This window comes from Mustela putorius, unplaced genomic scaffold (genome assembly GCF_011764305.1).
Source record: "Mustela putorius furo isolate JIRA1106 unplaced genomic scaffold, ASM1176430v1.1 tig00003988_pilon_pilon_pilon, whole genome shotgun sequence".
Classification (NCBI taxonomy): domain Eukaryota; kingdom Metazoa; phylum Chordata; class Mammalia; order Carnivora; family Mustelidae; genus Mustela; species Mustela putorius.
Window position 1 is genome coordinate 14,248,973 of NW_025422127.1, and position 17,809 is coordinate 14,266,781.

A 17,809-nucleotide genomic window follows, 5' to 3' on the forward strand; every position below is an offset into this window, starting at 1 on the left:
GTGGCTTCATCCACTAAGTGTCCAGCTCTTGTCTTCAGCTCCAGTCACTGTGGGATCATGCCCTGTGTCAGGCTCTCTGCTCAATGGGTGTCTGCTTGAGATTCTCTCTCTCCCTCTCCCCTGACTCTTCCCCCCATTTCACATGCTCTCTCTAGCTCTTTAAAATAAATAAATGATTCTTTTTAAAATTTTTATTATTATTATTATTTTAATTTATTTATTTCACAGAGAGAGAGAAGTCACAAGTAGGCAGAGAGGCAGCAGAGAGAGAGGGGGATCTCTCCCCTCTGAGCAGAGAGCCCGATTTGGGCCTTGATCCCAGGACCCTGAGATCATGATCCAAGCCGAAGGCAGAGTCTTAACCCACTGAGCCACCCAGACCCTCCTGATTTTTTTTAAAAAAGAATGATTTAACTCTAATGATACCCTCCCATATCATAGACTAACATTGTCTAGGATTTTAGTTCCACAGTCTTTTTTTTTTAAGTTTGTTTATTTATTTGTTTGTTTATTTATTTATTTATTCATTTGACAGAGATCACAAGTAGGCAGAGAGCAGGGGGAGGTGGGAACAGGCTCCCTGGTGAGCAGAGAAGCCGATGTAGGGCTCAATCCCAGGACCCTGGGATCATGACCTGAACCAAAGGCAGAGGCTTTAACCCACTGAGCCACCCAGGCACCCCATTTCCACAGTCTTTTAAAATCCCCAGATTTGGGCTTTGTGTCATTACCAGCATCATCATTATTGTCTTATACAGTCAATATTTATTTTGATTTATAAACATGGACAAACGTCTTTGCCGTCCTTTTCTTCTCCCAGCTCTCTTCCCTTCTGGATACATTTTTTCCTTCTTCCTTTGTATTTTCTTTCTCAAGGCTCTGTTAATCGGAAACACTCTCAGTCTTTGTCTGGAAATGTCTTTATTTTGCCTCACAAGTGTCTTTAGCTTTAAGTAGTTTAGTAGGTGCTGGCGTGGACTACTTTGGGTTTACCCTGGTTGGGGTTCTCTGAGTTTCTTGACATCTCTGTTTATGTTTTTCACCAAACTTGGAAGGTTTTCAGCCATTATTTCTTCCAAGTTTTTTTCAGCACTATACTTTTTCTTCTCCTTTTAGAAATCTGATACACAGATGTTTAGGCTTTTTGTTATTCACCCATAGGTCCCAGGGTTTTATGCATTTTCAATCACTTTTTCGTTTTTTGTTCAGACTGGATACTTTTTATTGCTCTGCCTTCAAGTTCACTGATTCTTTCCTGTGACACTGTTTTGTCAATGAATGTACCCCGTCTTGTATTTCTCAGTTCTCAAGTTTCTTTTTGATATATTCTGTTTCTTTGCTGAAAATTTTTATTTCTGTATTTATTTCAAGAGAGCCCATTGTTGCTTTTTTGGAGTATTTTGTATAGTAACTGCTTTTTGTCTTTGCATGCTGAGTAATTTTGGATTGTATCATGGACACTATGAGTATTAGGTATATGACTCTGGGTGTCACCTAAATCCTATGAAGAATGTTGATATATTTTTTTTAAAGATTTTATTTATTTATTTGACAGAGAGAGATCACAAGTAGGCAGAGAGGCAGGCAGAGAGAGAGAGAGAAGGAAGCAGGCTCCCTGCCGAGCAGAGAGCCCGATGCGGGACTCGATCCCAGGACCCTGAGATCATGACCTGAGCTGAAGGCAGTGGCTTAACCCACTGAGCCACCCAGGCACCCAAGAATGTTGATATTAATTGCATTAGTAACAATTGACCTGTTTAACTTCGGGCTGCAAGTTCTGACTAGCCTTCTCTGTGTGTGGACTGTGATTGCAATGTCAGTCTTGAATTCTTAGTCTTTGCCATTCTGAGTTTGAGCCACCCACTGGCCAGCCTGAGATCTGAACCATTGTCTCTGCTGTAGTTCAGTTTTCAAAGTTGGTGGTATGTGTTTTAGGGTCAGATATGCATGGAGTGAGCACAGGAGTTCATAAACAACTTTAGAGGGTCACTTTCTCTGGCTTCTCCCTCTCCGTTGCTTTCCTGGTTTTACTGTTCTTTGGGGTTCACTTTTTCCAGTTGTCTTGCAAAAAAGCTGGTGCTTTAGTTACTCTGCAATGTCAGGCACTTCTGTGACTGTGCCCACAACTGGGCCAAGTGGCATGAGGGCAGAGGAAATAGAGCAATGGGGTTTGTCCATCCTCTTGGGACCTCAGCTCCTTGAAATGAAGAGTAAGAGTTTTGGCTTCTGTAGACTCCCCAGGGTATTCTTTTGGAACTGTGATATGAGAGAATAGAGGGAAGAAAAAAGAAATGAGGTATTTCTCCACTTTCTTTCTTTCTTTTTTTTTTTTAAAAAGACTTATTTGAGAGAGAGCGAGCATATGAGTGTGAGCACAAGTTGGGGGAGGGGCAGAAGGAGAATCAGTCTCTCCACTGAGCAGGAAGCCCAATAAGACTTCTCTTGGAGCTGTCTGTCTGTCCATGGTGCTTGCTTCTCAGCTTCTGGTTGCCTTGTAAGACAAGCAGGGGAGATCTGTGTGATCCGGGTTACTGAGACCAGTGGCGCCTGCCTGCCCCCACAGTAGCTGAGGGTCAGCAACCTCTTTGTCTTTGGCCTCTGGGGATCTTACTTTCTTAAAGCTCGGCTATGCATTGAAAAAGGATTTTGTATATTTTATCTAGCATTCAAAGTTATTTATAGTGGGAAAGTTGTCAGGTTATCTTTTCTTCCATACTGCTAGAATGGAAAGTCAATTTATGGTCTAATCAAGAAATAGTAAAATGTCATCTACACAATGCTAACCTGGCTGAATGAAAAGAAGATATTAATCTTCTGGGTTCCTGGTTCTGCTTTACCACTCACCTACTCATAGGAACTTACTTAAGCAAATCTTAGTAGTTTTATCATCTATAAATTTTCTTCTACTATTTTCTTAGTGTATCCTCTTTTCTCTCTTCTTTCTGTTCTATTCTTTGGAATGCCTTTAGATTTATTCTCTGTATTTCTTCATTTTTATTTTCTATTTCCCATTCTTTGTCTACCTTGGAACAATTTCTGGGCTGATTCTCCTCTTACTTTAGCTGTGGCTATTCTGCTACTCAACCCACCTATTGAATTTTTAGGGTTTTGTTTTTTTTTTTTTTTTGCTGTTGCTTGTTTGTGGGTTTTTGTTTTTTGTTTTTTTTAATGACACAGGTTCTCTTTTTTTTCTTCTGGTTGATGGTGTGATATCTGAATAGCTATTACATTATTCTATAGGGACAGTGCCTTACCTCTACCTGTATTTATTTATTTACTTATTTATCTATAATTTCAAAATTTGGATTTTCAACCATTTTAAAATGTGTCCTCAGTAACTTCTTTTTAATTAATTAATTAATTGATTTTATTAGCGTATAATGTATTGTTTTCCCCAGGGGTACAAGTCTGTGAATCATCAGGTTTATACACTTCACAGCATTCACCATAGCACATAACCTCCCCAATGTCCATAACCCCACCACCACCCCAGCAACGCTCAGTTTGTTTTGTGAGATTGAGAGTCTCTTATGGTTTCTCTCCCTCCCCGGTCACTTCTTGTTTCATTTTTTCCCTCCCTACCTCCCACAACCCTCTGCCCTGCCTCTCAAATTCCTCATATCAGAGAGATTATATGATAATTATCTTTCTCTGATTGACTTATTTCACTCAGCATAATACCCCCTAGTTCCATCCACGTCATTGCAAATGGCAAGATTTCTGTGAGTTTTGATGGCTGCATAGTATTCCATTGTGAGTGTGTGTGTGTGTGTGTGTGTGTGTGTATACACACACACACTATATATATTATATATATAATATATATATACACTGTATATACACACTATATACACACACACTATATAAATGTATATATATATATATATTTATATTTATATATCACACCTTCTTTATTCATTCATCTGTTGATGGGCATCTAGGTTCTTTCCACAGTCTGGCTACTGTGAACATTGCTGCTATAAACATTTGGGTGCATGTGCCCATTTGGATCATTACACTTGTATCTTTAGGGTAAATACCCAGTAGTGCAATTGACGGGTTGTAGGGTAGCTCTATTTTCAACTTTCTGACTTGGTAACTTTTTTTTTACATAATCTTCCCGAGGATTCAATTATACTTTCTCTAAAGTCTTGTTTGGATTATATTACTAATTGCTCCCTTGGATGTTGCGGGGTGGCGGTGGGGGTCTTTAGTTTCTCTCATGGTGCTGAATTTCCTAAACATTTGGTGAGTCTTGGTAGAGTTCTGGAAATTTTGCACTACTGACTCTTGGCCAGCCCTCTGTGAAAGTAATGCCTATTACTGCAATCTGACTTCAGTAACTGTGGGGAAGCGGCCAGAGCTATGTGGACAGCTGGATGTGCCAATAGTCAATATTTTGACTATAGGGCTCCCTGCTCTTTCTGGGTATTGCCAGAAACCCAGGGCACCATCCAATCTCTCTGGTTTAGAGAGCATGCTCCCTGCTGTGTTGGGGGGATACCTTCCTCTGCTGCTTGCTATTCAGTAAGGAGGACCCTGGGAGGGCGAGTGCACGGAGAAGGTGGAAGGAAAGTGTATGCCGGAGCTACGGCACTCCGAGTGACCACCCTGTCAGTTGCCCAGCCTCCCCTTCTGCTCCTGGTGTTCACAGCTGTTAGGCTTGGAACGTTCCCAGAACACACCCGCCTCCTCCAGCAGTCTGTTCTTGCCCACACTTCAGGCTGTGGTTTCAACTTTAATTCCAATCCTGTCTGCTGTTTGTCTTTCAGGGATATTCTAGTTCTCTGTAGGGGTATCCCTTCTACTATTTCAGATCCATAACAGATTAAAAAAAAAAAATAACTGTATCTCTACTATTACTTTCAGGGATTTGGAGCAGGGAGGGATAACTGAAGTGATAATCGTTGATCTTGAGCTGATCTGCCCATTGATACTTTTTAGTTAATGTACTAACTTTGAATCATCTCTCTGTTTGGCTGTTATGTTCACTGGGCAAAAAATGTGTGCCTCCAGTTTGTTAAAATGTCCGCTTCCCAAATCCTACAATTTCAGCGGCTGATTGTCCCAACATGTCTCTGTTATTTGACACTACGCCTAGCTCATGACAGCTACTCAGTAAACGTTTGTTCAATTAGTATATAATACACTCTGGTTTCTTAAAGATTTTATTTATTTATTTGACAGAGAGAGGAAACACGAGCAGGGGGAGTGGGAGAGGGAGAAGCAAGCTTCCCACTGAGCAGGAAGTCTGATGTGGGGCTTGATCCCAGGATGCTGGGATCATGACCTGACCCAAAGGCAGCTGTTATCACCTGAGCCACCCAGGTGCCCCTATATAATACACTCTTGAAAGCGTCTAATTTAGCTGTTCATGATCATTGACAATTAATACAAACCAATATAGATTAAGCAAGTTTATTCATAGCATAACTAGGATAACTGTATGTATTTTTTTTTAAAGATTTTATTTATTTATTTGACAGAGAGAAATCACAAGTAGATGGAGAGGAAGGCAGAGAGAGAGGGAAGCAGGCTCCCTGCTGAGCAGAGAGCCCGATATGGGACTCAATCCCAGGACCCTGAGATCATGACCCGAGCCGAAGGCAGAGGCTTAACCCACTGAACCACCCAGGCGCCCAACTGTATGTATTTTTAAAATACATAGATTTTAAAGCTAAATCCCTAGGAACAGATTAAGTTACAAGCTGTAGATACGGTCCAGGGCAGAGCTGAAACTATGGTCGTGGTTTCCGTAGTTCTGGGCCTTAACAGAGGGACTTGTTAGCTCTGCGGCGCTAATGAGATACACAAACCACGATGCCTTTACATTATGTAATGTGACGCCATCCATGTAGTTTGGACATAGGAGTGCGATGTGGGAGTATGGAAACCAGGCCAGGCGGGGCTAGAAGGAAACCACAGCCGCCTTAGCTCCATGTCACTCTGTAGTTGCAGGAGAGGGACCAGGTGAAGATCTCGGCCACCTCTGCCCTGGGCTACATGTTGCGTCACATTTACAAATTCAAGCCTGGACTCTCCACCAGAAGAGAGATCTACAGTTTCCTAGTCCCGCTGCTGCTTAGCTTTCAGGATAACAACCCTGAGGTAGTCAAGGTATTGATGACCTCGGTCCCCCAAATCAGCGTGATTCATTTCTCTTTCTGGTAGAGCATCACCTTGGGCTCTTTTCATGAGCCCAGCCTTGGCTGTACATTATACACCCACCACTTTGGTGTCGTCCTCCAGGCTAGCTCTGAGCACTTTCCCCCGCACCGTATCCTGATACGGTTCTCCTCCCTGAAGCTGTTTATGTCCCATGTCGTGCCCAAGGTCCCGTATCTCACCTGATCCCAGCTTCAAACCCTCACCCAAGCCCTTGGGGGCTAGCTTCATGGTCTTCCCCTTAGCCTCATGGCCTGGCTCTGTAGAGCCATAGGAAGGAGGCTTCGGGAATTCTGTTCCCTCCATCCTGTAGGCCTGCGGAGGGGCCCTAAGTGGACCACTGTGATCGGCTGGTCATCACTCACCCAGATAGTCAAGCATGCCACCCTCAGCGATCACATCCAGGTGTTGGAAGAGAAATGCAAGTACCTGGTGAGTGTCTCTGAGAAACCAGTCCCACTGTACTCATGTTAGGGCCTCAAAGGCAGGCTGAGAGGCTAAATTTGGGAGGGCTGACAGAAGATACATTCTTTCTGTTCTTTGATTCTCATTCTTTATCATCAGCAAACTCTTGGAATGCACATGGATTGGGCCAGTCCCTCGTTCTTCATATCCGATTCTCTTAGCAGTAGCCCAGTCTCTGCCTTCAGCGGTGAGGAAGGTCAAGGGAGGAGAGCAGAATGCAATGGAACAGAGGTTTTCTGGTTACAGCTGGTAGGAAAAAATGGTGGCAGGAGTCACTGAGGCTTTACATCGGTCATGGCATTAAGGGTCTGTGGCTCCTATGATGCTGAGGATAGGGCAGGATCAGGAATCCTGGTGGAAAAGTAAATATTTAAGGGCTAAGCAAGTAGGTTAGGAACCACCATTAATAATTTTAATACTATGGATTTTGATGCTTATTACCTTCCACAGGTAGAGCACTTTAGAGTTCACAAAGCAGTTCTATATCCATTATCCCATTTCCATTATGTGAAAGAGGTTGGACAGGTTTTATTTCAGAAAACTGAAGCCAGTGTCAGGGCCAGGATTCAATCCTGGGTCTCCTGGTTCCACATCTGTTGTTTCTTCCCTTACCATGTAGGTATGAAGGAGCAAAATTCTCTCTGTGACCTTTCTGCTAAGTCTGCCTTGTTGCTGGGGTGTGGGTGTCTGAGGCTATAGGTTCAAGCACCTTCCACTGGGTAAAGACAGAACAGTGGGGACTGTGGACAGGGTGAGAGGATTAGGAGCATTCCCAGGGCTCCTCACCCCCAGCTCCTGGTCAGCACCACCCCCTCTTTGGCCTCACAGGTGAGCACAAGCAAAACCCAGCTGGTGAGGGACTTACTGTCCCAGAGCTTTGACTTCCTGAAGAGCCCTCAGTCCTTCCTAAGGGCAGCTGCCATCAACTTAATAGGTAAGATGCTTCCTCCTGGCAACCCTTCCCTCTTCAATAGGGGAGCCCTCCTTAACCTTCTTCAAGGACTGAGCCAAAAACATGGTACTGTGAACTGGGTCACCTCCTTCCTTAGCTCTGATGTAATTAGAGAGGTTGTCCTGGGGCCAGGCTCAAGAGTCCCTGTTAGGCCAGAAGAGGAAGAGAAGGCTATGTGCCTTTGCCCCACTCTGGGTAAGTCCACCCCAGCTGTCTGCACTTTGCAGCGTTCAGAAGGGAACCGTATTCATTTGAAAGGGGGGAAACTATTGCTTCCATGGGAATCCTGTGCATTTTAAAACAAAAATTTTTAGATTTTAAAACAAAAATATTTTTCTTTTAAACTAGGGTAGTAGTACAGTATGTGTTGATGTGTTGATGTTAGATGTTGATGTAAAAGATTCAGGTTGGCAAAAAAGATGAAATTAAATAATGCCAGAGGGGTGCCTGGGTGGCTCAGTGGGTTAAGCCGCTGCCTTCGGCTCAGGTCATGATCTCAGGGTCCTGGGATCGAGTCCCGCATCGGGCTCTCTGCTCAGCAGGGAGCCTGCTTCCTTCTCTCTCTCTCTGTCTGCCTCTCAGTGTACTTGTGATTTCTCTCTGTCAAATAAATAAATAAAATAAAATAAAATAAAATAAAAAATAATGCCAGAAATTCTAAGCATTTGGATTTAACCACTGTTAACATTCTAGAATTTCTACACACACGTACACTCACACACATACAGCCATTTTAAAAACATGAAGTTTGGTATACTGTTGCTTTCCTTTGCTAGGTCACAAATACATGCCCTTACGTGCCCTCCAGCATTGCTTTTCACCACTGTGTAATATTAATTCCACTATGGGTGGATTTCGGGATTATTTAACCTGTGTTTATTTTTGAATATTGAGACTGTGCCATTTTTTTTTTTTTAAAGTAGGCTACCTCGGGACACCTGGGTAGCTCAGTTGGTTAAGCAGCTGCCTTCGGCTCAGGTCATGATCCCAGCGTCCTGGGATCGAGTCCCACATCGGGCTCCTTGCTCGGCAGGGAGCCTGCTTCTCCCTCTGCCTCTGCCTGCCATTCTGTCTGCCTGTGCTCGCTTGCTCTCTGACAAATCAATAAAATCTTTAAAAAAAAAAAAAATAAAGTAGGCTACCTCATCTTTTGTTTTTATAAACAGGGATAAAATCTCTACCTGCCATCATGATTATTTTAAGATAAATTTCTTAACTAGAATTGCTGTAAAATTTTAAGGATTTTGGTGCTTCAGCTGCCCTCTAAAAAGTTTGAGTCATGAGACCCCTGGGTGGCAAAGTTGGTTGAGGATCCAACTCTTGGTTTGGGCTCATATCTGATCTCTGGGTTGTGAGATTGAGCCCCATGTCGGGCTCCATGCTCAGTACAGAATCTGCTTGCTTGTCTTTCTCCGTCTCCCTCTGCCTCTCTCCCCTATGCTCTCTCTTTCAAAATAAATATAATAAATCTTTTTTTAAAAAGTGAATCATTTTCCATTGTTAACCAGTACTATATGCAAGTATCCATTTTGTGGATATTTGCCAACTCTCGGTGATAGTTTAAAAATCATTACCGATTTGATAGGCGAAAAGAGTTGTTGTTTGGATTAATATATTTTTTTTTTTATCAGAAGTGAGGTGAGGGACGCCTGGGTGGCTCAGTTGGTAAAGCCTCTGCCTTCGGCTCAGGTCGTGATCCCAGAGTCCTGGGATCGAGTCCCGCATTGGGCTCCTTGCTCAGCAGGGAGCCTGCTTCTCCCTCTGCCTCTGCCTGCCATTCTGTCTGCCTGTGCTCGCTCTCTCTCCCTCTTCTCTCTGATAAATAAATAAAATCTTTAAAAAAAAAATCCTTTAAAAAAAGAAGTGAGGTGAAATATTTTTTTCCTACATTTATTGGAAAAGCACATTTTATTTTTGCAAATTAATTGCCTCATGCCTTTTGTCCATTTTTCTGTTGGTGTGTGAACCCTATGGAGTTTGACGTCCTGGGTTCATGCCCTACTTGTCACCTGCCAACAACAGTTTTCTGGGTCACCGCTTCTCTGAGGGTTGTTCAACTAGAACACTGACATGTAGGTTACAAGGCATCTCATAGAAACGTTTTTTGCTAGAACTGGTTTACAAGCTTCTGTGTTTGGGACCAAGGGGTAAGGGTGGCCCAAAGATCCAGGAATCCTGGAATGACTTTGCATCTGTCCTATCTTTAGGATTAACAACTAAGAAGCTAAACATGACTCAAATAGATGATGATGATGTGGAGGTCATACAGAATGGCGAGTCTGAGCCTTATCCCTGAGATCTGGGTGACATGAGGCAAAAGGGCAGGACAGAAAGTGGGGGAAAGAATTCCTTAAGGACCTATTTTGTTACTTCAAATAAAGTATATTTTTACTACTATAAATGTTATATATAAAAGTAAAAAATCGGGCACCTTCCTTGCTCATTTGGAGGAACGTGTAACTCTTGATCTTGGGGTTTTGAGTTCAACCCCCATGTTGGGTGTAGAGATCACTTAAAAAAACAAAATCTTGAAGGGTGCCTCAGTGGCTCAGTGGGTTAAGCCTCTGCCTTTGGCTCAGGTCATGATCTCAGGGTCCTGGGATTGAGCCCCACAATGGGCTCTCTGCTCAGCGGGGAGCCTGCCTCCCTCCACCCCTCTCTCTGCCTGCATTTCTGCCTCCTTGTGTTCTCTGCCTGTCAAATAAATAAATAAATAAATAATATTTTAAAAAATAAATAAAATAAAACCTTGAAAGACTAAATTTTAAACAGTAGAAAATGGGACTAAGAGGAAGAAAATGAGTTATCTATTATCATGCTAGTTAGAGAAAAACACAGCTTACAAAAATGTTCTAGTCACTCAACATTTATCATGTGTTGTCCGCTGCTACCTATAATGGTATTCATGTCCCCTGAAGAACTTGCAGTTTTGTGTTCTCTCTTATTGCAGTAAAATATTTTTAAATTTGTTTATATTTATAGAAAAAGTACATGAATATAGTCTGTGCAAAAAAAGTAGAAACATTATTGATAAAGTTTTTGTTTTTAGAGTAAAGTTCTATTCACCCCCAAGTCTGGTTCCTCTCCCCAATTCCCCCTGTCTGTTTGCTCTAGTCTTGTATTCTTTTGCTGTACACATAGAATATATGTTATGTAATATATAATTTGTGATATTTATCATATGGATAGATATATAGATATAGATACACGGTTTTTGCAACTTGCTTTTTTCCCCACTCCGTATGTCGGTACATACAGATCTGCTACAATCTTGGTAGATCATTATTTAAATCATCTCCAATTTTTTGCTATTCAAAAACTGCTACGTGAGGATTCTTATGTATGTCTCTTTGTATGTAAGGATATAAGTGTAAGTATTTCTTTAGGTGAGTTAGCCAAAAAGTAGACTTTTAAAAAACATTTAAAATTTAAATTCAATTTAATTAATGCATGGTGTATTATTAGTTTCAGGGGTAGAATTTAGTGATTCATCAGTTGCACCTGGTACTCATTCCATCAAGGGGCCTCCTTAATGCCCATCGCCTAGTTACCCCATTCCCCACCCCGCACCCCTCCAGCAACCCTCGGTTTGTTTCCCAGAGTTAAGAGTCTCTTCTGGTTTGTTTCCCTCTTTGTTTTTGTCTTATTTTATTTTTCCTTCCCTTCCCCTCTGTTCATCTGTTTTGTTTCTTCAATCCCACACAGGAGTGAAATCATATGGTATCTGTCCAGAAAGTAGACTCCTCATCATGCACTTTGAGCTTAACAGGGTTTAAAGTGAAACATTTTAACTTTCTCTCCAGTATTAACATGAATTCTGATGCCCACCCCTCTCACTTTACAGGTTTTTGTTAGTGAATATTTCAATTCTCTTTTTTAAACCCACAATTTAGATACTGTGATTATTGTTGTTACTTTATACAAACAATGTAGATTTACCTGCGATGTCATATGCTCCCCATTCCTTGTTGTATCTCTGACCATCCTTCTTTTTTTTTTTTTTTTTCATCCTGAAAGTCTCTTTAGTGTGGGTATCTTCCTATTATGCTCTCTTGGTTTTTGTTCCTTTGTAATGACTTTTTCTTAAGCCTATTCTTGCAAGGTAGCTTTATTAGTCACACAATTCTTTTTTTTTTTTTTTTTTTTAGATCTTATATGTATTTTTAGAGTAATCTGTACACCCAAGGTAGGACTCAAACCCACAACCCCAAGATCAAGAGTCACATGTTCCCCTGAGTGAGCCAGCAGGGGCCCCTACTAGTGACATAATTCTAGACCACAATTTCTTTCTGAGCACTTCGAAGATACCATGCTACTGTCTTCTAGTTCTCTTTGTTGCTAAAAGGAAGCCTGCTATTATTCTAATTTTTGTTCCATTGCAGGTAATCTAGCCCTTTTTGCTGGCTGTTTTAAGATTTTTCATTTGTAGCATTCGTTAGAAGTCTAGAATATCGGGCGCCTGGGTGGGTCAGTTGGTTAAGCAGCTGTCTTTGGCTCAGGTCAGGGTTGGAGCCCCGATTGGGTTGGGGTCTCTGCTCGGCAGGAAGTCTGCTTCTCCCTCTTCTGCTCCCCCTGCTTGTGTTCCCTCTTGCTGTGTCTCTCTGTCAAATAAAGAAATAAAATCTTTAAAAAAATAAATAAAAATAAAAGTCTAGAAAATAGTATAATAACCCCCCTGCCCCCCAGATTCAACAAGGATCAACTAATGGTTACCTTATTTTCTCTATTTCTTTACCTGCACCCCTCCCTGCCAGATTATTCTGAACCAAACTTCAGACTTCATATTATTCATCTATAAAAATTTAGTATGCATTTATAAATGCTACTCCTTTTAATATTAAAACTCCTTTAATATTAAAACTGAGCCAGCACCTGGCTGGCTCAGTTAGTAGAGCATGAACTCTTGATCTCAGGATTGTGAGTTCCAGCCCCACAGTGGATGGCGAGACTACTTTCAAGAAATAAAATTTAAAAAAAAATTAAATTATAACATTAAAAGTGTTTTAATAATAGACATGTTTTGGAGTACAAGGCAAATGATGCATGAATTTTTAAGATAAAAGAGAGCCTAAGGATTTGTAGACTATATGGCACTTGAGGTAACTCATCTAGACCCCTGAGGTTGTCCATTCACTCTCGTCTGCCTCTGAAGTTAGGGGTCCCTCAGAGAAGCATTTCCTCCTCTTGAACTATAACCCTCCTCATTTCTGAGGCTGAGTCATTTGTCCAAGGTCACAGAAGTGAATTACTGGGCGAGCCAGAACTAGACTTGCCACTTCAGGGGTCTTTGCACTAACTCATGCTCACTCCGTTGTCCTTTAATTTGACCAAAGTCCTGAGAAAAAGGGAATGGGAATCGGGGGTGTGGCAGAAGAAGATCTGGTGTTCCCAGTGTATATCAGAAGAGAAATTTTGCTTCCCCTTCAGAATTCTTTGGTCCTTCAAAGAGCCGAACAGCCACACCTATGTTTGTTATTCTTGGTAATTCTGCCCTTGCTCTCAATTAACTGAGTTTCTTAATTATTGAAAACCTACCGTATACCAGGCACTCTCCTAAAGCACTGGGATACCCACCACCCCCACCCCTTCCAGCGGGGGAGGGAAAGGGCTCTAACCAAGTACATATATGTAAGCAGGCACTATGGAGAAAGTAAGGCAAGGCCAATGGTTGGGGGTCGGAGGGCAGGGCAGGGGTGCCCCTCTGAGAAGGGGCATGGGAGCAGAGACCTGGATGCAGTGAGGGCTTGAACCAGCTGATTATCTGAGACGAGACAAGAGCACTCAGCAGTTCAAGGAAGAACAAGAAGTCAATGTGATTGGCATGGAGTGAACCAAAGGAAGAGGAGGATAACGACTCAGAGGATCACAGTGGGGCCAGGATCCTACTGGGCTTTTCAGCTGTGGTGAAGATTGAGGATTTTGCTGTGGGTGGTAAGGGTACTTGGTGAAACAGAGCTCATCACTTCTCTAAAGGGTGGTGGCAGGAAGGGTTTGGGGTGTCTGAGATAGGTGCTAGATAGGTGACTCATTCCAGTGCCCAATAGAAATGATGTTTGAGTTATTTGTTGTTTACCATCTCCACACAGTTTGCTTCCTTTGATAGAGAGATATGATGGAGAGAATGTTGGCTTTTATCGCCCTGCCGGTGGGTGCCTGTGCTTTTGGGCAAAAGAGCGGGCGTGTATGTCAGAATGCCCAAGCTCCAGCTTCGCTGTTGGGGCCATTCTGGTCCTGCACGTGCTTGTCTTCAGGCACTTACCCTCTGGTTGGAGCCCACTTCATTTCCTGGCACCCGCTTCAAGCTAAAAAGCTGGATACGCTGCCTTTGAAGGAATGGTGGCGTCATACTTCAAAGGAAATGCCCAGCAGACACCTGGAGATGGACACATTCTTGTTTCCTTTATGCTTTGTTACAGTTTTTTATCTTGAAAAGAAAAAGAGGTGAATGACTTTAAAGGGTCCTTTCTTCCAAGTCAGTGTGTAATGACGAGCACGGGCTCCAGTGTCAGCCAGCCCGGTCTGAAATACTAGCTCTCTCCGCAATGAGCTGTGTGAACTTGGGCACGTCACTGCCTCTGCGCTTCAGTTTCTTTGTCTGTAAAATGGGCATAACAGTGCTGGCCTTAAACATTGTTTAAGTATCGAATACAATGGGTGTGTTCCCACCAACAAATGTTGAGTTGACCCAGCTTCGGGGCCAAGATGGGCAAGGTGCTGGCAGTGGCAGGTAGGGAGGGCACCTGGCGCTCTGGTCAGGGGAGAATGAATTTGTTAGCTGCTGCTGATTGTAGCTGTGCTCTCTCCAGTCCTCTAGTGACTAGGTAGTAGCCTCTGTCCCTTTGGGCTTCTAATCCTGGCTTCTGACCCTGACATTTTGTACCTGTTCTGCCTTCTCATTTTTTCCAACAAGTCTCTACAGGGTAAGGAACCCCTGTTCCCAGCAACCAGAGAATTTCAGCAAAAGTATTCTAGAACGAAAACCCTAGGCTCCTCAGTGTATCAGAGAATTCACCTTGCCTTCCTCATCCCACCCAGCCTCCAAGAAAGACTGCCTACCTTACCTAGACAGGAGGACTTTTTCCCAAGGAAGGTAATTCTAGTTACATTTATATCCGTATCCAGTGCCTAACAAGCCTTGTGGTCAAGAAATAGTTCTTCGTGGGATTTCCATATTCACTGCGTAGCCAAAGCCAGGTGCTTTCTCCTGTTATCAGTATAAATGAGATCAGCATGGAACTGTAGACTTTGATGGGCTTGAAGGCCCTTTTGAGCCAAGGTTCTTCCTTTTCTCTTCATCCTTTGGATGTCAAGCAATTTAACAGCCTCTGTTCCCACCAGAATCTCAGCCCCTGGCTGCCATTCCCTAATCCGATGGCTTGAACAACCCCTACACGCCCTGCTTCTCTATACTTCTCTACATAGCAGCCAGATTCTCTTTGAAATGTGTACACTGAATCATGTCACCCCTGGGCTTAAATCCCTTCAGTAGCTTTCCACTGCTCTTTGGGTCAAAGTCTGGTCCTTTATGCTTGGCCTCAAGGCCCTGATTGAGCCGGCTTCTGACTCTCTCTCCACCCTGAGCCTTTAACACCTCCCCTCTCATGAGAAGCTGTAGCCCCACTGGTTACTTTTTACACTGTGAGTAGGTGACCCCCTCTCTGACCTTTGGGAATGCTTCTGCCCAAGCTCTTCTCGTGGCTTCTTACCTCTTAGCTCACATGTCTCCTCAGAGAGCAATTCCCTGACAGGCCTAAGGAGGTCTTTCCTGGTTGTTCATTCTCATTACTCTGTTAAATGTCCTTCTTTGTACTTCATTTGTGTTTCCTTGTTTGTTTGTTTGTTTTCTTAAAGATTTTATTTAATTTGACAGAAAGAAAGAGATCACAAGTAGGCAGAGAGGCAGGTAGAGGGAGAGGAGGAAGAAGGCTCCCTGCCAAGCAGAGAACCGGATGCGGGGCTCAGTCCCAGGACCCTGAGATCGTGACCTGAACTGAAGGCAGAGGCTTAACCCACTGAGCCACCCAGGGTCCCTCCTTGTTTGTTTTGTCTTTCCTCCACTGCAATGTCAAGTTCTCGAGGGTGGGGAAACTTTCTTGGTCACCACTGCAACCCTAGCACCTAGCAAGTACTCCATAACCACGGTCGAATGAATTAATGGTTATGGTTTCTAACAGTGAAAAACTGCAAACAACCTCATTATTCACTAATAGAGGGTTCATCACAGAGATTATGATAGGATCATGTGACTGGATAGCACCTTCTATAGAGGAATATTTTATGGGACGAAAAAATGGAAATCTTATTTTTGTAAAAAGAAGTATCTATATTTGGTATTAAAAAAAAACTACCACAGGTGCATCTGGCTGGCTCAGTCAGTAGAGCATGAGACTCTTGATCTCGGGGCTGTGAGTTCAAGCCCCATGTTGGGCACAGAGATGACTTAAAAATATATATACTGCAAGGATTGGTATGAAAATATTAATAGTATTATCTCAGGGGGACAGCTAAGTGATTTTTCTCTCATTCCTTTTGGAATGATTTTTATGTAAACAGTTTTCTAGAGTAAAACAAGTATTACTTTAACGGTGACAAAAGTTATTCTAAATGAAGTTATATAAGAATATCCTGGTATGTGGGGTGGAAAATAATGGGGTTTGGATAGGTAGCCCTTGGAGATCAAGAGTCTGAGTTGACCTCCTTTCTGGTTTCAGCTGTTGGAAGTCTGAGGAATGATCCTGTGGAGTCTGTGCAGTCTTTGGTCAATACAACTCTGAAAAAAATTGATGAATATGTTAACCCCGGGTTTGTCGCTACTTCCAGGTTGAGCCAACTGAGTAATAACATCTTCAAGGTCACAGGCATGAAAACCCCAAAAAGAAAGAAGCGGCTATTTAAGAGTGTCAAATGGGAAAGAGATGACAATCAGAAAATCTGGAAGTGGCTTCAAAGCCCTCTGAATCCACTGCGCAAGCGGTCCAATAGGAGGGTGAAAAATAGTCCAGTCATAATAGGCAATTCAGAGATCACACATCCCGACGTCTGGAAGTCCACCTGCAGAGGCCGGGGCCGCCTAAACTAAGTTGCTCCAACTGCTCTGGAACTAAAGCCTTTTCCATTTGTTTGTCCAGATGTCAGGACTTTGCCTCCCAGTAGCTCTCCGACCATAGTCCCACCAGATGGGCTACTTTAGGATTACACCCAAGGAGGCACTTTTGATCTTAGAAGACACAGTGTGTTTCTGGTCCTTTGTCTCCCTTGGGGATTTCTGGCCACCAGCATATTCATTTGTCAATAAAACTTATTTGCTCATCCTAAGACAAGATGATGTTCATCTTGGTTTTGGGGGGCTGAGGAGAAACTCAAGTGACAGGGACGGCTCTGGAACTATCTCCTTCAACCTTCAGGTAAAGTTTTGAATGATAAGAGGGAGGCAGAATTGGGTGCCAGAACAGTGTGGCCCCTAGTGTCCAATCTCTTTTTTTCTCCCCCCGCCACACACACTGGATGAAATCCCCAGGCCTGACACATTATGTTCAGATTTCAGGTTGGAGAAGAAAAAGGCAGACTGTGGGTGTGAACACTGGAGTGGCAATAACTCCAGCCTGATCTCTCTCACTGAAGAAAGTGCATTTGGATTGTGATGGATAACATTCTTGGTGGGATAACTTTGAGTCCATTCTAATTAAAAAAAAAAAAGTTTAAATATTCATTTATTTATTTGAGAGAGAGAGAGGGGGAAGGAGCAGAGGGAGGGGGAGAAGGAGAGGGAGAGAGAATCCTGAAGTAGACTCTCTGCTGAGCAAGGACCCTGGTGCAGAGCTCAATCCCATGTCCCAGGGATGTGACCCAAGTGGAAATCAAGAGTCAGGCGCTCAACCGACTGAGCTACTCAGGTGCCCTGAGGGCAATAATTTTTTTTTCCCCCCAAGAGCCCTGACATTTAGGCTATGGGAACTCCATTTTGAAAAGTTTGAAAGATATGGAAAGAGGGTGGCTCAATTGGTTAAGACTCTGACTCTTGATCTTAGCCCAGGTCTTGATCTCAGGGTCATGAGTTCAGGCCCCACCCTGGGTTCCACACTGGGCATGGAGCCTACTTAAAAACATAATAGGTTTGGGGTGGGGGGAAAGGTATGGAAAGACCAAAGAACTAGTTCCCACTTTGGTCAAACTGATTAATTTGACTTTGAAGTTAACTTTGAAGCTAACCATGATCAGGATGGTTTT

At 43.0% G+C, this 17,809-nt stretch overlaps 1 protein-coding gene across 1 annotated transcript; it reads left to right on the forward strand.

Moving 5' to 3' along the window:
- Positions 1–6,414: 6,414 nt before the first annotated feature.
- On the forward strand, positions 6,415–16,897 carry LOC101691027. Its single transcript, XM_045071883.1, has 3 exons — positions 6,415–6,597; positions 7,459–7,564; positions 16,294–16,897. Exons 1-3 carry the CDS (start codon positions 6,415–6,417, stop codon positions 16,659–16,661), a joined length of 657 nt encoding a protein of 218 aa, XP_044927818.1. The 3' UTR covers positions 16,662–16,897.
- The last annotated feature ends 912 nt before the right edge of the window (positions 16,898–17,809 follow it).